Source organism: Lissotriton vulgaris, chromosome 5 (genome assembly GCF_964263255.1).
Source record: "Lissotriton vulgaris chromosome 5, aLisVul1.2, whole genome shotgun sequence".
NCBI classification, from domain to species: domain Eukaryota; kingdom Metazoa; phylum Chordata; class Amphibia; order Caudata; family Salamandridae; genus Lissotriton; species Lissotriton vulgaris.
Window position 1 is genome coordinate 245129486 of NC_141693.1, and position 23742 is coordinate 245153227.

At 46.7% G+C, this 23742-nt stretch overlaps 1 protein-coding gene across 3 annotated transcripts in view; it reads right to left on the reverse strand.

Annotated features, from left to right (window-relative positions):
- Positions 1–22491, reverse strand: part of LOC147710594 (uncharacterized) — a 91755-nt gene extending 69264 nt beyond the window's left edge. The window contains exon 1 of one of the 3 annotated variants that reach the window (XM_086921271.1): positions 22194–22491. In XM_086921271.1, the coding sequence (XP_086777397.1) occupies positions 22194–22217 (24 nt within the window). In that variant the 5' untranslated portion in view covers positions 22218–22491. The remainder of the gene's footprint in view (positions 1–22193) is intronic. The other 2 variants (XM_086921272.1, XM_086921270.1) reach the window with 2 other exon arrangements.
- Between the last annotated feature and the right edge of the window lie 1251 nt (positions 22492–23742).

The window sequence follows — 23742 nt, forward strand, 5'->3', positions numbered from 1 at the left end:
GCAGGCGGAGCTCTTTACAGAGGTGTTACAAATCCCACCCATCATTCATGTGCTGCTCTGCACCAGCACAGTTTGTGGAAAAAAGAGTCCTTGTTCCTGGTCTTTTCCTCAGCCCCTAGGCAAGAGTGGTTGCTGATGGTTGTGTATTGCTCAGGCGGTTAGACACTCATGTTAGTGTACTCTCTTTGTTTCCTCATCCAGACAAAAAGAACTATCTCTCCACTGACAGAGTTATGAATATAAGTGCAGATTGCAACGTACTGTGCTGGATCTGTCCCTCAGAAAAGTACTACCATAGCATTTGGCAGATTCTAGGCCTTAGGAAATTTCTCATGTGCAATGGTGGAGAGGGTTTGGATATTGTGCTCTCTGCCAAAATAACTACGTTGTCCTATTTGAGTAAAGGGGTGACTCTAGAGTTCATGGCGTTGCAATGGAGAATACAATGTGAAAGCCAAATCAACGAAGCTACAGCTTATTTTTTCAGGTTTCAGAACAACATCTAATATTGACAATCATCTTGCGCTTGCAGGACGTGACCTTCATTATGTCTCTGCTGTGGTAGATTCTTTCAGTATCCAATGGGGTTAACCCAGTATCCCTATGAACCTGGGCAGTAACTTAGTAATATAAACAGGTGGTTCATTCGGGTGCAACGTATTTCTTTTGCTTTCTCATATATACATGTAGTGTTCATACAACTCTAAAGTTAAAACTCTTTCCAACACATAACATTTTAAGAAACAGAATCCAAACCGTTAGGTCTTCATCTAACGTTTTAGAAATTGTAGTCATTCATAAATACTTTGAATATATATAATTTACAAAAAGGCTGAAATGTGAACAATGTGTGCAATTAGTGACTTTCGGTGCTCTGTGCTCTCGGCGCAAGTGTGACTAACAAATTATACAAACATTATTTACAATTGGGATACACAAGAAATTTTTATCGTGGCCTATACTATACAACTGTACACTGCAACTATCAGTACTAGATACAGGATCTTCATAAGGTAGGTCCACTATATTGATAGTAGACGTTTCGACCCTCTGGAGCGCACTTTATTTTATTTTTATTTTATTTTAAATTCTTCTAGAGCGCAGGAATCAATCCCGTAAGGGTATCTCCGCGCTGTGCCAGCAGTAGGAAACTCAGTCAGTGAATAAGGAACATTAAATTAGATGGACAGAAATGCCTCTTGATAAAGGATAGTTTTTAGTATTTTCCTAAAGGATAGGTAATTAGTAGTTGTTCTGGCTTCAAGGGGCAGTCTGTTCCATAGGGCAGGTCCGACTGAGGAGAAGGCCCGGTCTCCTTGTCTGGACTTCTTTGTGGACGGGGGTTTTAGCAAGGCTTGACTACTTGAGCGAAGGGACCTACTGGGCTGATATGGCACCAAAGATTGAGACAGGTATTTAGGACCTATGCCATAGATGCATCTATGGACCGTGCAGCAGATCTTAAAATCGACGCGCTGTCTTATTGGGAGCCAGTGCAGCTCCCTGAGCAGGGGTTTGGAGGGGGTCCTAGCTGGTGCCCCCATAACCAGTCTTGCTGCCGTGTTCTGGACCACCTGCAAACGACCTACTGCGTCAGCATTTGCCAACGTCAGCAGGCCGTTGCAGTAGTCCAGACGGCTGGTCACTAATGCCTGCACAAGTGTCTTCCTGTAAGAAGCAGGAAGATACGGAAAGACACGTCTAAGCAGGCCAATAGTGTGAAAGCACAATCCTGCGATGTAATTGGTGTGCTCCTTCAAGGTCAGCTTTTGGTCCAGTTTCACCCCAAGATTCTTCACATGATGTTTAGATGAAGGTACTGGGCCAAGATCTATTGGCCACCAGTCAGGGGACCAAAGAATGCTTGCTTTGCCAAAAAGCATGACCTCAGTTTTTGTGACATTACATTGGAGGCAGTTCTTCGCCATCCAATGTGACACCGCCCTCATACCCTCAGCAAAGTTCTCTTTGACTTTAGAGTCAAGGGAGCTGAAAGGGTAGAGGAGCTGGGTGTCATCAGCATAGGAGATCGGTGTGAACCCATACTTCCGCACAATCTCAGCAAGGGGGGCTTTGGGCGTCTAGGCTGGTCTTCCTCAGGACTGTGTGAAACGGGGGAGAACAGCCTAAGTGATTTAAGGAATACTAATTTAGGATTGGATTCTGATAATGTATATAGGCCACAAGTTGCCTATGATCATTAAAAGACTCACCTTCTCATAAACCCAGCCGGGCCTGTGGTGGTGAGAAACCTGTATAGATCAGTTCTGTAGGAAAGAGGAGCCTAATTAGTGCTTCATGAAATTTTGAGGGCCAAGTATTAATACTAGAGTTCCTTTCACAGCGCTTACCTGTCGGTGCAACCGCAACTTGTGCCCCCGACGGTGCTATTATTTATAAGTTCGCCAAAATTCCTCAAAGCCAATGTTCCTTCCTGACTGAAAAGGATCACCTGTCGACGATCAATATAGTGGACCTACCTTATGAAGATCCTGTATCTAGTACTGATAGTTGCAGTGTACAGTTGTATAGTATAAATAGTATAGGCCACGATAAAAATTTCTTGTGTATCCCCCTTGTAAATAATGTTTGTATAATTTGTTAGTCACACTTGCGCCGAGAGCACAGAAAGTCACGAATTGCACACATTGTTCACATTTCAGCCTTTTTGTAAAGGATATATATTTAAAGTATTTATGAATGACTACAATTTATAAAACGTTAGATGAAGACATACCAGTTTGGATTTGTTTCTTAAAATATATTATGTGTTGGAAAGAGTTTTAACTTTAGAGTTGTATGAACACTACATGTATATATGAGAAAGCAAAAGAAATACGTTGCACCCGAATGAACCACCTGTTTATAATACTGTGGTAGATTGTTTGGCTACTGATTATTTTTGTGACTCTCAGTATGCACAACACATGCATTTATGGGAAGACATGATACTTTGAGTATCTATTATTTATTGGAGTTACTTGAGAGACCTTTACAAGAATATGTTAATAAAAATGATGGTTGCAATGGGGTTGAACTCCAGCACTTTAGTGCCTTCTTAAATATCGCTATATAACTGGAGTTCACAATTGCTCGCCGAGTGTGTACCAAGCACTAGAAATGTGCAAAGAGCATTAAATGGGTCTTCAGTGAACCTGCCTGAGCATCAGACAGCACAAATCTATCCAACAGTCCAATAATTAGTTATACTGAAGAGAAAACTGGAGTGCATTCCGATGGGCACACGGAATACCTTCACTGCAATGCAATTGATGCCTCACAGTTGATTTAATTTTATGGATATCACCAAGCCAGATAGTGATGACATTGTAAACTACACATTCCCACCCATTTTTAGGTCGAAGCCTAGCAGTTTCGCTGGCAAAATTTAGTGATATTGGGTGGCTTGCACTAGCGGGATTTAAGCCCCGCCCCTCTTTCCCATTGGCCGGCGTCACCGTTTATGCTAAATGGTGGCCGGTCATTGGGAAAGAACTTGCGGTGACGTACAGTTTTCTCTCTTTCTGCCGTCCCACTTGGATGGACTGCCCTGACTTCCTGCTGGCGTAAAAGGTTGGTTATCTTCTTTATGGGTCCAAACAGATGGCCCCATAAAGATGGCCCCATAAAGAAGATGATAAACCTTTTACGGCAGCAGGAAGTCCGGCCGAGCCTGTCCAAGTGGGACGGCAGAAATAGAGAGAAAAGTCTACGTCATGGCGTCTGCGGCGTAAATACTTGTGTGCTGGACAGGAGGCTCTGCTTTTGCTACATGCACATCGTTCGTTGTATCAATTTCATAATATCAATCGTCTGTGGTAGCAGCATTCCGAAATTAAATGTTGTATCCCTTTGTTCTATCGCATTGGGGGATTTTAGACTGTATGCCTGTGACTTTTTCATACCTCCAACATGGCAACTTAAGGGCCGGGCCGCGAGTAGAATTCTAGATGCGTGACTACGTTTCAGCTACTTCTCTCTTTTAAGCACACCCGCGAACAGCCTCGTGGATTTTTCTGTGAGGAAACCATTTGCACGTTCCAACTGCATACGTAAGTGACGTCAAAACCCCTTTTCTCGTTGCAGCTGGAGATAGGCGCATGCGGTTGCTGAGTGCAGGAGCGATAGAGAGCCGATCACTGGTTCCAAAGCGGCGAGTGGGGCTAAGAGTCCTGAGCGGTGATTTCTGTGGGTCGAAACTGCAACAGACAGAAGCTCACGTCCTCCAAAGGGTTCGGTAATCGTGATACAGAAGCCCCAGTTCTCTCTGAATCCCCACAATACTGTCTCCGCCATGTTGGTGCTATTCGAAACGGCGGCAGGGTACGCCATCTTCAAGGTCAGGAAGGGGTGGGTCGGTGGGCAAAGGGGGGGGGGGATACATCATGAGAGCCCCGTGCTCAGATGCTAGGATTGCTGTGTTCTAGGTCGCCTTTTCTCCTCATACAGTGGCCATGCAGTGCTATTTTATTCTAGCGCCACATGTTTGTTTGGTTAGGGCATATATCTTCTCCCCCTTAAACTAAGAAAGGACTGTGGTTAAAGTTTCTGATATCCTGGAACTTTAACGTGGTCTTCTTCTAAGCATTCTAGGTTAATTCACTAAAAAGTTGGTCACAGGTTATTTGAACATTGCCCCCAGTGTCAGCTACAGCACTCGTATTAGAGTAACACGGTGTGGGCCAGTGTCACAGGAGGTTAGATCACGTGTTCAGGTGAGATACTTAAAATTATTTAATTGTTTTCTTCGCTTTATTTCCGAATCAAAGGGAGACCACACAGTTGATCATTACAGTACTATACATCGATGCAATTGAATATCAATATCTTTCTTTGCACAGCATTATATGTAATCAGTCGTGCCATATGGAGGGAAAGAAGAACAGGAATTAAACCAACAAACTTGTTATAATTTCCACATATTCATAATATTAGTTGTGACAAGTGTATCCCGTCACCAGTGAATCTGGTATTTCTACAAACATCCGTTTTGTCTGAAAATATTTACACAATGTAAAAGCAGTATACCAGATCTTAATTATTTTGCATTACATATTCAGGTTGTGAATGTGGCCTAGACTATCTTCAAATAGGGTGTGTTGGACTCAGATAAGTATTTTAAAGGCCATAATATTTACATTGTTCTTTTATTTGACATTTTCTGGGAATTTTGGAGCTGTGCATTCCCCTTGGTGGTGTAAATATAATGACCTTAAGAAATCCAAGAAGCTATGCCGTACTCTCGAGAAAACAGAGAAAAAACCCAACCACCGACAACATGACCACTTTCAAGGCAGCCACCCGCAAACACCACCAGTTGATTCGATCCACCAAGAAATCAGCATTCAAGACTCGACAATAACGCCCATAACAGCAAGGAACTATTCAACCTTGTCAAAGAATTCACCAACCCCACCGCAGCCTCAAACGACATCACTCCCTCCCAAGACCTCTGCGATTAGTTATCCTCCTTCTTCAACAACAAAATTGCCGACATACATAACAGCTTCGAAAACAATTCCAACGAACAATCCTCTCCACCCCCATCAGATCCTAAACCGACCTCTAACAACCTCAGCTCCTGGAACCCAATCACCACGGAAGACACCATCTGCCTAATGAATTCCATCCACTCCGGCACGCCAACCGACCCATGTCCCCACCACATCTTCAACAAAGCAGACGCCATCATCGCACCCCATCTCCGGGAGGTCATCAACTGCTCTTTCAACTCTGCTACCTTCCCAGAAAGCTGGAAACATGCCGAAGTCAGCGCCCTCCTGAAGAAACCCACAGCAGACCCCTCTGAACTTAAAAACTACCACCCCATATCCCTCCTCCCATTCCCGGCCAAAGTCATCGAGAAAGCCGTCAATAACCAACTCGCCGCCTTCCTCGAATCCAACAACTCCCTCGATCCCTCACAGTCCGGCTTTCGAGCCAAACACAGCACCGAAATTGCCCTCATCGCAGCAACAGACGACATCCGAACACTACTGGAAAACGGAGAAACAGCAGCTCTCATTCTCCTCGACCTCTCCGCCGCTTTCGACACAGTCTGTCACAGCACCCTCATACAACGCCTCAGCAACATCGGCATAAAAGGAAAAGCCTTGGACTGGATCACTTCGTTCCTAGCTGGGAGAACTCAGAGTCCGACTTCCCCCATTCAAATCAGAAGCCACCGAAGTCATCTGCGGTGTACCACAAGGATCGTCACTCAGTCCCACCCTCTTCAACGTTTACATGAGCCCACTCGCTTCCATCGCGCGCCTACACAACCTTAACATCATTTCCTACGCGGACGACACCCAGCTGATCCTTTCCCTCACCAAAGACCCCAACACCGCTGAAACCAATCTTCACGAAGGCATAAAAGAAGTAGCTGTATGGATGAAAAACAGCCGCCAAAAGCTTAACTCGGACAAGACGGAAGTGCTCATCCTAGGATCATCCCCCTCTGCCTGGGACGACTCATGGTGGCCTTCGGATCTGGGCTCAGCACCCATACCCACAGACCACGCACGTAACCTTGGCTTCATTTTAGACTCCTCACTCTCAATGTCCAAACAAGTCAACGCCGTCTCATCCTCCTGCTTCAACGTACTTCGTATGCTCAAAAAAATCTTCCACTGGATCCCCGCCGAGACTAGAAAGATTGTCACCCACGCGCTAGTCACGAGTCGACTAGACTACGGAAACACCCTATACGCCAGAATTACAGAAAAAACTCCAACGCATCCAAAACGCATCAGCGAGACTCATTTTAGACATCCCTCGCCAAGATCACATTTCCAGCCACCTGAAAGCCCTCCATTAGCTTCCCGTCAACATGAGAATAACATTCTGTCTCCTCACCCACGCACACAAGGCCCTCCACAAACTAGGGCCCGAATGCCTCAACACTCGACTATCCTTCTACACACCCACCCGCCAACTAAGATCCTCCAATCAAGGCCTCGCAGCAGTTCCACGTATCCAAAGATCCACCATGGGAGGTAGATCCTTCTCTTACTTGGCGGCCAGGACCTGGAACTCACTCCCCACTTACCTCCGCCTTACACAGAACCACATCTCCTTCAGAAAAGAACTTAAAACCTGGTTATTCGATAAATAATGAACCCCCTCCCCAGGCGCCTTGAGACCCTCTGGGTGAGTAGTGCGCTATATAAATTCCGAACTTCAACTTGAATAAGTTTCTACCCCCGCCTTGCTATGGGTCTCATGCTTGGTTGGATATTTTTCTTGTATTATTCTTAATGGTCAATGGTGCGTACTTAACTTTTATTCTTTTCTTGTCAGAATGGCAAGAGCTGGAAATGATTCCAGTGGCTCGGAGGGCGAGTCGCGTGTGTGTGCCTCTAGTTAGCAATTGTTGTTAGTATCTCTTGGATAATCGTTTGAACTTAATCGGGGCCCGAGGCGGCCGTACCCAACAACAGTAGAATCTTAGACCTCCAAAAGAATGCATGTCTAAAAAACATTCCTAATAAGAACACACAATACAGCGCTGCCGCTTAGCTTCAGCACGGTCGAATATACAATGTCGAGTTTTTCAGCCTCTCTTCCATCAGTTTTGTCCATGTTGGCAGCACTTTTTGTAGCGCTTTAGAGCGGTCAATATCGTATCTTTTAGACTGGCTATGTTTTTTTTATCCACCCACACCACAATCTTGTCGGTATCTGATGACGAAACATTTATGTAGTAGCGCCCAAATTGGGAGACTTGGAACCCCTGATCCCAGTGCTTGAAATGGAAAAATAGAAGTGCAGATACCCTGTACCAGAGCACCTGCTTGTTTCAGAAGAGTGCCGGTACTCTCCCATCAAAATAAACAAGCATTACAAATGCAATACGTCTCGCCTTTCATTAAGTTAAAGACATTTGCTTTGCTATACAATACCATTAGCAAAGCAAATGGCTTTAACTTAACCAAAGGTGAGACCTGTTGCATTTTCAGTGCTTGTTTTTTCTCTTTGGCCGACCTTTTATTTATTAATCATCAGTTTATTTTAAATAACCCTAATAGACATATTACAGCACTTAAAAGAATTCATAAAAACAATTTAAAAGTGATAAGAGTTTATCAGGGTGCTTCACCTTTCTGTGAGATTTTACTGGTGTTCCTAAGTTTAAACTGAAAACAGGAAAGAGGCAAGTCATGTAACTTTTGAACCTTTTGAGCTAGAATTCATTTTTTTGTTAAAATCTGGAGATTATGCAGCAGATGATGGATTATGTAAATCTCAAATGCTGTAAATCTGTAAGCATCAAGGAAAAAAAGATGCTAGAAGGTTCCTAATACCCAGTACTATCACAGGCAAGACATTGCATAGTCCACACCTTATAGACTGGGCGGACCAGGAAGAGCAAGTAGACCGGAGTTCGAAATGTTCGCAAGCGACTCAGCCCCCCGAAGCTTCATCAACAGTCGCTGATAAGAACCAAAGCACTCAATTCGCTAACCATGAAGAGTCACCCAAGGCGGACCAGGAAGAACAAATGGACAGTTGGCTTTCATGCATTTCAGTGACCCAGCCCCCAGATGTAACAACAATAGTTGCCATCGAGAATCTAAGCATACCAACTGCAAAACAACCTCAACCATCAACACAATCGGCGGTTGGCTCCCCCGCACCAAAACATCACACAGAACAGAAAACTCTTTCACACTATTTCTCGAAAACTGTGTCGGGTCTCAAAGAGAATCAATTTGCAACAGAGCATTACCAACCAAGACCCCATACTCTAGTCCCAACGGACCCAACAGAACAGCAGGCAGTCCGTGATATTGAGAGGGTAAAGCAGCCGTTTGGCTTAAATCAGAGCAGCCCAGACAGACCACCCACCCGAAACACCCAATTCCTCTCCTCAAAGCGGAATTGGAAGTCAGAAACGACCTATTCGGTGGGCTTAACAAAACACGAACTTATACCGCATTACAGTTCAAGGGGGAACCATGACATCTTAAATCGGAGCGCAATCCTTAAACTCACCACCACGTTCGAGACGCTAAAACATGTGGATACAACTCACATACACAGCATCGAATTCAAAGCAATCCCCAAACCAAACGGGAAAGAAATGACAGTGGTAACATGGCAGGACCCCAAAATTGCCAATGAAGTGTGGCGGTACGGAGAAGAGTTCACCAACTGGGGAATTGAATTAAAATCAGTGCCGCCGGAAAGATACCCTGGCCCACTAGCCGCCCTAGTGGAAAAAAGATCTAAACCAGAAGGCGGAATTCTCCGGGGGGCCGTTGGCGGTATGGCCACCAAAAAGGAGGAATGGGCCAATCTACAAATCATCCACTATGGACAGACAGGGGGACCTAATGAATGTCGGAAAATTCTACCCCCACCACAAAATTCATCGGTGGCAGGGAGGAAAGAGGCATGAAAACCGACTTTAAAAGCCTGCTCTTGGAACGTTAATGGCCTGGGGGGCAAACCAAACGAAGCCGAACTAATGTCATTTCTAAAAACTTTCGACATCCTATTATTACAAGAAACTTGGCTAATGGCTTCGCAGCAAATAGATGGCTTCAATGTAACCCAACTATTAGCAACCAAAAGTGGCCGATCGGGTAGGGCCGCCGGAGATCTATCAATCTACCTGTCTACCAGCATCGCCTGGTCATTTGTTAATATCGACACAGGCCAACAATGGATACAGTGCATCAATATCGATCTGATGCAAGACCCCGACAAAGGCATACAGAGGGCTCAAGACCTCTCGCCAATGATAATTTCCAACATCTATATACATCCAGACTCCAAGAACAAAGCGGAGAAAATACTGACCTTAAAAGCCCTCATCAAATCCATGCAATCCATCTTCTCGCAGGCCGGGATAGTTGTGTCAGGTGACTTGAATATGTTCTTGCTACAAAAAGACAACACTCTAACCAGGCCTCAAAATAAATGGAAAGGCGGATCAATCCCAAGCCTTGTCACTAATCATCGAAAAAAGGATAAAATCGGCCAACAGTGCACCTTGATGTTCGCAGAGGTGGGAATGATCGCTTTGAATGGCCGCTTCCCACAAGACCAACCAGCAGCCTCAACCAGAATTGCAAAACAAGCTCACTCAGTCCTGGACTATACCATTGTGGAATTATCGGTCTTGCAATCCATCGTAAATTACAAAATCATCCACAGAACGGAGAGCGACCATAGTGTACAAGCATTTGAATTCAGCCTCCAACATAAGAGGGCCGCAGCATACGAAGTCTTGACCGAACCTCCAAGCCTTTACAATCTCAAGAGACTTGTGTGGAACGGCAATAACATCAAAGAGATAATGATGCACATTTATAACGCCCAAACCGATGCGACCGGAGACGACCCACCATCACCCGTGGACAACTGGGAAAGCCTGATTACAACATTGATAGAAAGATTTGGCAACAAGCCACGCAGTCATCAATCGATCTTGGGCAAAGCCCCACAAGAGTCCCTGGGATGCATAGCATACAACAAAAGGACTCTAAAGCAAGAAATCAGACAAATACAAGCGACAGCTAAGATAACGGGTGAAGACATAACCAACCAAATATACAAACCAAGGCAAAATTACAAAAAAAGAAGTATGGCTAGAAAAATCTAAACACCAAACTGGCATCTGGCAATCACTATTAGCACACAGCAAATCCAACAATAATGCTAAATTTTGGGCAGAAATAAACAAAATCGTTAATGGAGCTGCTAAGGACTCCAACGCCAACATACTTGAGGATGATTGGATACAGTATCTAGAACACACACAATGCAATAACACGCTCGCACGGAGTCCAAGCCCCCAGACCCCACACCCAAACAAGCATTAGAAATGCAATAGGTCTCGCAGCATTAGAGTTAGTGCTTTTAGAATTGTTTATAGGTTTTTTGTTGTAAATCTTTTGCATTTTATTTTTTTGTAGGCAATGCAAAAGAATTACAAATCAAAAAAGCAATAAGCAAATGTAAAAGCTTTAACTAAAAATCCTGCGAGACCTATTGCACTGTGTGAGGGTGAGGGGTTGAGGGTGAGTGAGGGTGGGGGTGAGTGAGGAGTTGAGTGTGAGTGAGGTGTTGAGGGTGAGTGAGGATGAGTGAGGTGTTGAGGGTGAGTGAGGATGAGTGAGGTGTTGAGGGTGAGTGAGGATGAGTGAGGTGTTGAGGGTGAGTGAGGATGAGTGAGGTGTTGAGGGTGAGTGAGGATGAGTGAGGTGTTGAGGGTGAGTGAGGATGAGTGAGGTGTTGAGGGTGAGTGAGGATGAGTGAGAGTGAGGGTGAGTGAGGGGTTGAGGGTGAGTGAGGGTGAGTGAGGGTGAGTGAGGGGTTGAGGATGAGTGAGAGTGAGGATGAGTGAGGGTGAGTGAGGGTGAGTGAGGGTGAGTGAGGGTGAGTGAGGGTGAGTGAGGGTGAGTGAGGGTGAGTGAGGGTGAGTGAGGGTGAGTGAGGGTGAGTGAGGGTGAGTGAGGGTGAGTGAGGGTGAGTGAGGGTGAGTGAGGGTGAGTGAGGGTGAGTGAGGGTGAGTGAGGGTGAGTGAGGGTGAGTGAGGGTGAGTGAGGGTGAGTGAGGGTGAGTGAGGGTGAGTGAGGGTGAGTGAGGGTGAGTGAGGGTGAGTGAGGGTGAGTGAGGGTGAGTGAGGGTGAGTGAGGGTGAGGGGTTGAGGATGAGTGAGAGTGAGGATGAGTGAGAGTGAGTGAGGGTGAGTGAGGGTGAGGGAGGGTGAGTGAGGGTGAGGGAGGGTGAGTGAGGGTGAGTGAGGGTGAGTGAGGGTGAGTGAGGGTGAGTGAGGGTGAGTGAGGGTGAGTGAGGGTGAGTGAGGGTGAGTGAGGGTGAGTGAGGGTGAGTGAGGGTGAGTGAGGGTGAGTGAGGGTGAGTGAGGGTGAGTGAGGGTGAGTGAGGGTGAGTGAGAGTGAGTGAGGGTGAGGGGTTGAGGGTGGGTGAGGGTGAGTGAGGGTGAGTGAGGGTGAGTGAGGGTGAGTGAGGGTGAGTGAGGGTGAGGGGTTGAGGATGAGTGAGAGTGAGGATGAGTGAGAGTGAGGATGAGTGAGGGTGAGTGAGGGTGAGTGAGGGTGAGTGAGGGTGAGTGAGGGTGAGTGAGGGTGAGTGAGGGTGAGTGAGGGTGAGTGAGGGTGAGTGAGGGTGAGTGAGGGTGAGTGAGGGTGAGTGAGGGTGAGTGAGGGTGAGTGAGGGTGAGTGAGGGTGAGTGAGGGTGAGTGAGGGTGAGGGTGAGTGAGGGTGAGTGAGGGTGAGTGAGGGTGAGTGAGGGTGAGTGAGGGTGAGTGAGGGTGAGTGAGGGTGAGTGAGGGTGAGTGAGGGTGAGTGAGGGTGAGTGAGGGTGAGTGAGGGTGAGTGAGGGTGAGTGAGAGTGAGTGAGAGTGAGTGAGGGTGAGGGGTTGAGGGTGAGTGAGGGTGGGTGAGTGAGGGTGAGTGAGGGTGAGTGAGGGTGAGGGGTTGAGGGTGAGTGAGGGTGAGGGTGAGTGAGGGTGAGGGGTTGAGGGTGAGGGTGAGTGAGGGTGAGTGAGTGAGGGGTTGAGGGTGAGTGAGTGAGGGGTTGAGGGTGAGTGAGGGTGAGTGAGGGTGAGTGAGGGTGGGTGAGGGTGGGTGAGTGGGGGTGGGTGAGTGAGGGTGAGTGAGGGTGGGTGAGGGTGGGTGAGGGTGGGTGAGTGGGGGTGGGTGAGTGAGTGAGGGTGAGTGAGGGTGAGTGAGGGTGAGTGAGGGTGAGTGAGGGTGAGTGAGGGTGGGTGAGGGTGGGTGAGGGTGGGTGAGGGTGGGTGAGTGGGGGTGAGTGAGGGTGGGTGAGTGAGGGTGAGGGGTTGAGGGTGAGGGGTTGAGGAAGAGGGGTTGGGGTTGAGGGACTGACTGCTGGCATCTGGCGAGAAAACTCTATGCAGCGGCAAAACAGCCTGAGCAGACCCAGCGGTGGCCATATCCAACGAAGGAGCGCACTGGCGGCGACGTCCTGCTTCAGGCTGGCTCTCCCAGGATGGTAGCCTGGTGCAGTGCAGTCCTATTGTGTTGCACCTCCGCCTCTGTCTAATCCCCGTTCTGCTATCTTGGAGCGAATGGCAGCATGTGAGGCCACCGGGCTAGATGACCGAAGGTCATGGCTCACCTGAGTTGCATGAGGGAGCTTACAGGCCGGAGAGAAATCGTGGCGCCTTTGGACTGGACTCAGCAGCCTCGACACTTGGGGAGGGGCAGAGGCAGCGAGTACACACTTTGGGGAGGATCCCCTTACTAACAGAGCACAGCAGAGGACGTGGTGCGGGCCGCTGCTCGGGCCCCCGTATACCAGAGCTGAACAGTGAGCACACACGGACGCTAGGAAGTGAGGCCAGAGATAATACGCTGCTCTTTGTCTATCTAAAAAAAAACAAGCGAAAGGATCGGAGACACGGCGGGTAAAATAAACAAAAAAAGAAGCCGGAGGGAAGAGAGGGGAGGGGGGAGGAGAAATGCGACACGGCGGGAAGGGGAGGGGGCGCTTCAGTATGGTACCGCTGGGTGTAAAGCACTGTGTTTTGCCCCTTGGAAGTGCTGGAGTCATGCTGAGTTGGAAGCACTGCCATTGTCCCATTAAAAGTGCAACAGTACTGCTGAGCGAAAGCACCACTATTGTCCCGGCCCCCTCTGAAAGCGCTACAGTCCCGCTGGTTGGAAAGCGCTGCTATTGCCCCCTTTGAAAGCGATACAGTCCCGCTGGTTGGAAAGCACCGCCATTGCTCCCTCTGAAAGCACTACAGTCCCGCTGGTTGGAAAGCACTGCTATTGCCCCACTGAAAGCGCTGCTGTACAGTACCTCTGGGCAGAGAGCACTGCTATTGTCTCATTGGAAGTGCTGCAGTTCTGCAGAGAAGTGCCGATATCGCCCCTTTATTTTAAAATGTTACTGTGAAGTGGCGGCACAGTTCCAGTGTACAGAAGTCCTGTTGCGAAGTGCAGTGCTAATCCTTTGCAATCCAGCGAGCCGCTAACACCTCACATTGAAGACAATCTTTGAGGTAGGCGCTACACAAGGTAGCCTAAGCAATTTGAATCGCATATGTTGTCAAGTTCAAGGCACTCTAATGCCAAAAGGAATGCCTGCCGCTGTATCAGTCAGTACATTATTTCTATATTATTTTTTAGGGAATGATAACTTACATGAGACGAAGCCCTAGGGGATGGTGGTGGGCTGTGACAGTGTATCAGTTTTCGGGACCACACAAGAACTTTACTCAGCAGATGTGAGCAGCTAAATTACCCCAGTCGGTAAAATGAGAGCGAAGTATAGCGGCCGGACTTACTGTGCACGGCGAGACTCCTGCAACGGGGAACGCGATCCTTCCTTTCCCACAAAGTGCGCAGCTGAATCTCACAGAGAACTGGAGGTGATGAGGAGATTAAAATGGGCGGTTCGATCCAAGCAGCAAGGTGCGCGCCGCCCAAGTGCCAATCCAAAAGTGAGCTCCCTGGGGCTGTGAGCAGCTGAGGAGTTATAAGGTTCGTCTTTGCCAGTCGGGGACGACGCCCCGATGACGCCTAGGGCTGGGTGTGTCCTCTGTATAAAACTGGAGGCGCGGGGACACACTGTGCTGCTATAAATAACCTCCGGGGAAAAGCAGTCAGGCTGCACCACACAGAAAAGTTATTTTTCACTCACTCTCCTGTTTGACTCACTGGCTGCATGAAATCACGCTCTGGAATGTGACTTCCTTAGCTCTGATCGCTGCCAGGCTGTGCGCATGGCAACCAGGAGGTGACACACACAACAAGCGAAAGGATCGGAGACACGGCGGGTAAAATAAACAAAAAAAGAAGCCGGAGGGAAGAGAGGGGAGGGGGGAGGAGAAATGCGACACGGCGGGAAGGGGAGGGGGCGGAGCGGGTCAAATCAACAAAGAAGCCGGAGGGAAGAGAGGGGAGGGGGGAGGAGAAATGCGACACGGCGGGAGGGGGCGGAGCGGGTAAACAAAGACCTACATGCACGCGCCCGTGACTTTTAAGGTCAATGCGCATGCGCATAAGCTTAATGCGCATGCGCATTGACCTTAAAAGTCACGGGCACTGCAAGGAATCGCCACGATTCCTTGCAGTGCAGATAAAGAGTGGATAACTCGCAATACTCTCGCCTTGCTCGATGCGCATGCGCATCGACAGGCGAGACCTAAAAACCACCAAGATGTGGACTCACAGTTCGATGTAAACTGGATAACACCGTCACAGGTAGAAATAGTACTAAAAAACTTAACATCAAAAGGCGCACCCGGACCGACTGGCTTACCGAACGCCTTGTTCAAACAAGATCGTCAGTTCTGGGTGGAACATCTCACCCCTCTATATAACATTGCTTTTCAGTCAGAAAGCATTCCTCAATCATGGAGAGGCAGCATCCTCCATCCAATCTTAAAGGCAGGCTCAAGATCTGATCCAGCTAATTATCGCTTCATAGCGCTCATAGATGTCGAGGCCAAAATCTACGCCTCAAATCTGTTGATGGCCTTAGAAGACTGGGTACGTACGAAAAAAATCCTCCTGATCACGCAGACAGGTTTTAGGCCTGGAATAACATCCTATGTAACCTGCTGGCGTTAAACCTCTTGGTCGACAAAGCAAGGGAGAAAACTACCAAGCTGTACACGTGTTTTGTCGACTTAAAAGCAGCATTCGACACAGTCCCGAGGGAGGCCCTATGGCCTAAAATGGCCACCTGGGAAATACCACCAAAGCTGTTGCGGGCAATTATCAACCTATACTCATCCACCTGGGTAAGAATAAAACTAGGGAACGGAGGAATAAGAACTAGAAAAATACCGACCCATGTTGGCCTCAAGCAGGGTTGCGTATTGGCACCAACGCTGTTTAACATCTTCACAGCGGACCTGGATAAGACCATGGCGGAGACAGAAAGCGACCCACCAAAGCTAGCCCAGCATAAAATTAGGAGCATACAGTACGCAGATGACATCGTACTGTGCAGCCAGATCCCGATGGGCCTCCAACGTTCCATCACAAAGCTCCACGATTATATCAGCGCACAGGGCCTGCAAATTAATTTCAAGAAAACAAAGATCGTCTGCTTCGCCTCGCAATTAGGGAAGAAACCCTTAAAATGGCACTTTGCAGACAACACCATGGAGCAGTCTGCCTCGTACAAATATCTGGGCATAGTGGTTGACTACAGATGGACTCTGAATGACCACCAATTGTACAGAAAGGCTCAGGCAAACAAATTACGTTTTGCACTAAACCTACTGAAAACAAAATTGAATTACCCCTCCAACTCGCACCTGTTGAAGGTAATAGCTGCCAAGTTTCTACCATCTCTAACTTACGGGTCGGAATTGTACAGGTGTAAGGATGCAAACTTCTTGAACACGCAACAGTCAGAGCTGTTCAAACATATTTTCCACATGCCAAGGTTCGTATCCCAATCGCAGATGCACCTGGAATTCGGCCTAACAAATCAGCACCAAGTCAGACAAGCGGCTATTTTAAAAACATGTTGGAAACTAAGAGCAGCTCAAGAAGGCACGCTCATGGGTCTGTGTTGGATGGAGATGAAGCACCAGAAAAAAATAAAAAAATGACTGGAACACAGTATGCGTGAAGGCCCTGTCAGAACTCAATCTGGAAAAGGCATGGAATACAAACCAAACCTTTGCGGCTTTTAAAAAAGTGACCAACGGAGCCGCAAAGCAAAGATCATGGCTATTAGATAAAGCAGCAACAGCGAACAAAAAACACGGGTGGACGGTGTTGGCCACGTATGGGAAAATGGAGCCTCAACCTTACTTAGTCAACCATATATCCACGGCCGCCCAAAAGACTCTAAATCCACGGCTGGGCACCTCCACCTTAAAAGAACATACACCAGCATGGAAGCAAACATGGTCGACCACTGACTGCAGGCTATGTGGACAAAAGGAAGAATCATTGTTGCACATATTATGCATTTGCCCCTGTCTGAAAAATCTGAGACGCTACTTTCTCCTTCACGCATTCCGTTTTTTCAAAATTAGATCATGCCGCTCGGCTGTCATACTAGCACTGAACAGCCAACAATTGCAGACAGCTTGTAGAGCCGCAAAATTCTGTCAAATGTCACTGCAGCTAATACAAATTACTGAGAAGCACGATACTAAAGTTCTGAAGCCGGATGCGTGAAGTATAATGAACTGATCCACTGAACCCCCTCTCTCCTCTCACAAACACTCCAATTACATGGATTCTTAGAAAGTTTTCCTTTTTAACCATTTGACACTTTGTACTCCTTTTAAATCATGTGTTTTATGTTACAATATTGTAATGGTTTTAATTAACTAAATACAATAAAAAATGTCACTTTCACAATAAATAAAAAAAGTCTGTAAATAGGCAAAGAATGCTGCAGCCACACAGTGGCATAATTCCATTGACTCTGGCCATAGTAAGTAAACAAACCCAAGCAGCACCAAAAGACAATCAAATGGACATGTTGTTGTGTCACATTTTCAATCTTGCCACAAGTGTTACTGTGCTGCTGTATGTCTTATTATGCAGGCTGGAAAGTTGTATAGTAAATTTATGATATTTCAGATCTCCCCAATTATCTGGCCCAAAGTGAGAGCATTGCCCCGGCAATTGGGGGGGGGGGGGGGGGGGGACAATTGATTCTGTGTCTACTCTATGCAGATGACATAATAATCTTTGATTTAACCCCTAAGGTTTAAATAGTTGTCTGCAGGTGCTCCAAAAATTCTGAGGCTCACTACCTAAAGATCAATGTATCTAAGAGTAAAATTATGTGTATGCATGGGAGAAAGAAGTTGAAATATGGAACCTTGGTATGGTCTCTAGGCGGCCAAAAACTGGAACTCGTAAAGTCACATACCTTTTTGGGAACAATAGTGTGTGGCAACAAAAGCAACAAAACCCATATAGAAAACAATATTTCTAAAGCCGCCGCTGAGGGGAAAAGCTTGGGTTCCCTTTACAGGTCTACTGGGAGAAGACACTTTACATCGTTATTGGAGGTCTTTCATGCAAAAATCGCCGACTCCTTGCTGTATGGTACAAAACTGATCAATGTAGGGAAATTGGGCTTTTTAAACACAATGGAAAGGCGAGTTCTAAAAAGCTTAGACTCAGTTAATTCAGCATGTTCTGCAATTGCCCTCATGCTAGAATTTGGATTGAGAAGTACTGGGAACACTTATTCATCCAGTTTTGGGGCACCACTCCAATCACATACAATCAGTTCAAAATTTCTCAGAGTCCAAATCCAAATTTAGGAGTCTCGTTATTTTCTCAGTTTGTTTATATTTTCTTATATTCAAAGAGAATCGTCAGCCAACGCGTTTCGTTCTGACCACCAGAACTTCTTCAGGGCGTGTGCTAGTAGTACTCTTACTATTTAAAGGGTATGGTATTGTCGTGTATCTTCTCTGAGAGCTCCCAATATAAATCCGACCCGATTAAATCCAAAATCGTGATCCCAGCCAGGCATGCGATATGATATATTATCACCGCGGTTCAGCCATATCCGCCGATATCTGTAAGCCGGCTCCCAACTCGAAAACGAAATCAGACGCGCAAGACTCCCTTCATACATCTTATACTTGACTTATATATATTTAGTGGAAGGATCCATAACTCATCAGTGCTACTCGCTGTTGGTGTTTTCTACTACTAGCACACGCCCTGAAGAAGTTCTGGTGGTCAGAACGAAACACGTTGGCTGACGATTCTCTTTGAATATAAGAAAATAAAAACGAACTGAGAAAATAACGAGACTCCTAAATTTGGATTAGGACTCTGAGAAATTTTGAACTGATTGTATGTGATTGGAGTGGTGCCCCAAAACTGGATGACTAACTGTTTGGTTTCACGCTTTACGTGAGGTGCCCCTGGACAGAGGGTACCGGTTCTTTGTAAGTGGCACACTGTGACTTACTACTCTTCTTTGAATTGCTTATTACTATTTTTTGGTTAATACGACTTTGGGTGCTTTGTCTAGCTGCTATATCCACTGTCCATTTCTTATGGTTTTAAGTACTGGGAACACATCTTACGGGGTAGAGCGTTGGGCTATGGGTTTGGCAAAGAGTGATTATAGTACACTTAGGTTCTGGCTTCGAAAATATATTTTAGAAGGTTTAAAAGAACAGTCATTCTTTAGAAACTTTATGATTGCAATTGATTTATTGCAGTTAGACCAGTCCTTGATTTTTACTCTATCACTGCACCAATTAAAATCTATCCTGAAACAGGCCACTTGGTTTATAGGTTTCTCTAGGGATAGAGAAGTTTACACTCTACAGAAGGGTACCCATCCGGCTATTGACTCCTGCTCGATATAGAACGTACAGGCTTATATTTCATGGAACTTGCCACATGGAGTGCGCCGTTTTTGGTTACTAGTGAGGCAAGGCATGCTCCCTCTAAATCTTTTACTGACAAAATGGTATGGTTTATCACAGATCTGTAATCTGTACAATTATGGTCTCAAAGATGTTAATCATGTATTATTTATCTATCCAGCCTTATTATGCTGACAGAAATGGATGAGACCAATGTCTATACCTACCTATCCTCTCTGCCTCAGCAGCAGTAGAATCTCTTTATGGCCCCCCTAACGAAATGTTCCACCATATCATTTTCAATTTTTTGAAGTGTTTTTTAAATCTATATAAATGTGCATCAGATATGAATGATGTAGATGCTGATACTTGTTTTATGTGGGCGATTTCATCCTTTATTTTTTTATGATAATTCATGGTATATAAACTATTTTATTTATTTCCTAAACTCTTGCACTAATAGCATTTTAACATCTTGCACTGTATGTTATGCTCCTGTGTGGATAACTGAAACCCCTTTGATCATTGGATTCAGTTTAGGAGTCTCTGATCTCTTGTTGGGGGAGGAATATTTTGAGTATTTTATTACAAAACAAAATCGTATTTATATGTTGGTGGTTTTGTGATTTATGTGGACCTCTTTGGAGTTCCGTAATCATAAAAAAATGTACTTGAAAAGTACACTGGTGCTCTTTTATGATGTTGCCGCTTTATTAGTTTTGATGTGAATTCATTGCTACAAGAGTATACATTTCCATTTCTGTAACCGCATCCGATTTAAAAGACAAGTCAGACCACAGAGCTACAAACAACACAACATCGAGTGCATCCAAAGTCTCATGCTGCAAAACCAGTTTGGTTTGGTCTCTCTTTCAAGAATCCTTCTCAAGCAACTTCCCCTCTAGACACAGCCTTTGTGTAAAGTGATGCTTCTCACAGCAGGCAGCAGTGGAGCTGGCTTCAAGCTGGACTAAATACAATACAGACTGAATGAAGTGTGAGCTCTTAGCACCTGGCTGCCATCAAGCTTTAATTAGGGGCAGACAAAAGTGAAGGCCTGGCCTTGAAACGTTCTCACCTTAAACAACAGAAACTAAAGTCCTTCACCTCACCCCTACCATTCATTAAATGGCAATGCTCAAACTATTCAGCAGGCACTGCTAAGAGAGTCTTCATGGAATTTCTAAAGGTGGCCCTGGCTCTATCCTTCAGTGTCTGAGGCTCCACCCTCCAGCCACAGGAATGCCGGCAATACACTTCCACCTGCTTGCTCTCTCAACAAGCATTTGCAATGCACTAGGTCTTGCATTTGCAAGAGTTTACGCTAATGGCACTGTAAATGACAATGACTTTTATTTATTGGTTTGAATAACACATAAATAAATGCATTTACAATGCTAATAGCTCAAATTCTTGTAAATGCGAGACCTACTTGATTTCAAATAAACAGCCAACATTGTCCTGGGCCGCTTAGAAAGTGAAAGCGCACATGGCACACTGAATGTTGCAGGATAACAGGTCGTGCCTGCAGAAGGAGAAACCTTTTAAAGAAAATAGTGCTTACAGACTAAATATGATACTGTGTAACAACAGAAGTAAAAGGGCCAGTCCTCGTGGGAGGTTACAAATGATAACAAGGTTGTACTAAGGAGGTACAAACAAGCCTATTAATGTATCAGAAGCCAACATTTACGAAGGAAAATGACACGAGCCAATGACAAATATGGGGGGAGAGTGGGCGGGGCTTAAAGTCCATACTCCAATACAGCATGGCTCACAGAGCAGTGCATGCACTGCCCAGGCTCGACCTAAAAACTGACCTGGACTTAAAATTTCCAAATGTGAATTCTTTCTTTCCCATCCGAAGGACCTTCCCTATACATTTCCTCCTCCTTACGCCCCCTGTATCCGAGCACAGCCTGCTCTCCATCACATGCCTTAGTAGGCTTAATAGCTATTATTGTACTTAAGCAAATTTACTGCATTTCATTTCAAAGACCACAACCTCTCCTTTGAAACTCATGCCCCTATAACCTAACATTTTTCAACCATCTGCACGAACATACATGACGTCCCTTCCTGCCACTACTAGTAATACCCAACTCCTTTTTATCCACCAGGAAAAAAGTGGAATAAATCCAAGTAACGTCTTCATTGAGGGGTGAAGGTAAACTCTCATTCATACACAATGTGCGCCTTATTGCACACACATAAATAAGCTATAAAGACATCAGTACATAGATGTGCGTGCAGTGAACTATACCTTGGAGCACAAATGCACTAGCAGTGAGATGAGCTATGCATCAGTGCTCTTGCCACCGTGCACGGTGCCTCGGTGAGGTGTGCACGCACGGGTGAATGTGTTGGGAGAGGGGACCTTTGAACTGGGCAGCAGCACCATGACAGGAATGCGGACTAGACAAAGCCGAGGGCCCGGGCGCCTCGGGTCATTTGCAAAATCAGCAGCTTCCTCCATGCAAAACAAAGGAGACCGAGCCACCGCGTGCAAAAACGCACGATTCTTTCTCATTTTAGCCAGGGAATATACCGTAAAACTGGACATTTTTAGAGCCATGCCAAAACAAACATATATCTGGCCCAAGCCGTTTCAAAGTACAAACCGGATCACAACCATGACCAGCATTTTTATATGAAACGGTCGGTGCAGTTTTGATAGAGTTGAGAATGAAAGTTTTGCTAAGGAAAGTCTGTCTGCTCTCAGATATACCAACTTCCGGGGACTCGAGTCTCCCGGCCCAGCAGTGTATCACAGCATTGAATATATAACCGCATTTCGCTAAGGACATTCGCGTATTCATCCTGCCTCCAGAGCCGGGAGAAAACAAACAAAACAGGTGACGAACGTGCCCCTACCTCTTCCGAACCCCGAGCAGACATCTCCCGCCGGCGCCGCCGACCTGCTGAGGGGAGAGGAGCTGAGATCCGGCGGGGGTCTGGCCAGTCAGCACCACGGGCTGCTTCTTCCGCTCCGGGCAAGCAAGAGAGTGGATGGGGGCTGGGCAGAAGGGGGAGACCGCCACCCTCGTGAATGAGGCCGGGGGCGCCGTTCCTTTCTCCCGGCAGTAAACGCACGGAGCTGGGAGGAGCCAGAGGTACCGGCGGTGATGAGGGCGCAGCAACTCCCGCGAGGGCAGAGGCAGCTCTCGCCCCCCGCCGTGCAGAGCGGGGCACACGTGCACCCTTTTGTCACTCGTGTCCTGCCTGTTTTTTTACTGAATTACGACCAATTCTCGAGGGTTGCAAGTCATAAAGACTCTTTGAATATATCGATGTGATTGATACACTGCTGTGCACATCGAGGACGTCCCGCAAAATCTGGTTTATAAAAATGGGAAAGCCACATTAGCATTACAGAGAATGAAAGGCATAAAGTGAACCTCCCGGAGACTGCTTTTCATGTGAAATAGTCTTACCCCACCTCCCTTTCAGACCCTGACAAAGTGAAACTCTGCATGTATTGCAAGTCTGCTAGAAATGGTGCACATACCAGGATTAGACTCAGCAAGATGTCTTCATCATTTCAATTGAACCAAGGACAACCCTGAAGTGGCAGTTTCAGATAATCAATATTAGTTTACTATTGAAAACAAGCATTTACAATGCAATGGTTTCGCCTTTTGAAAAGTTTGAGCTATTGGCATTGTAAATGACAAAATTTGTATTTATGTGTTGGTTTTGGCATTGCAATTACAATACAATGCCAATAGTTTAATCTCTGGCAAATGCCACCAAAAACACACAGACCCACACACCCACACACACCAACAGAGCCCCCCCCCACACACACACACTGCCACACACACACACAGAGCCACACACACACAGACCCCCACACACACAGACCCACACACACGGAGCCACACCCAGAGCCACACACACACACCCAGAGCCACACACACACACACACCCAGAGCCACACACACCCACCCAGAGCCACACACACCCACCCAAAGCCACACACACTCAGGAGAGCAAGCACAGCGGGGGGGCAGGGAAGCAAGCACAGCGAGGGGGCAGGGAAGCAAGCACAGCCAGGTGGCAGGGAAGCAAGCACAGCCAGGTGGCCGGGGAGCAAGCACAGCCAGGGGAAGGGGAACCAGGGGGCGGGGGAGCAAACACAGCCAGGGGGCAGGGAAGCAAGCACGGGCAGGGAAGCAAGCACAGCCAGGGGGCAGGGAAGCAAGCACATTCAGGGGGCAGGGAAGGAAGCACAGCCAGGGGGCAGGGAAGCAAGCACAGCCAGGGGGCAGGGGAGCAAGCACAGCCAGGGGGCAGGGAAGCAAGCACAGGGCTGCAAAGGGGTGGTGCTGTATAAAAACACACAAGTTAGCCCTTTGCATTAAAGGAGCAGATTAGTAAAATCACATCAGGGCCGGCTCTAGGCTCATGGTGGCCCTGTGCA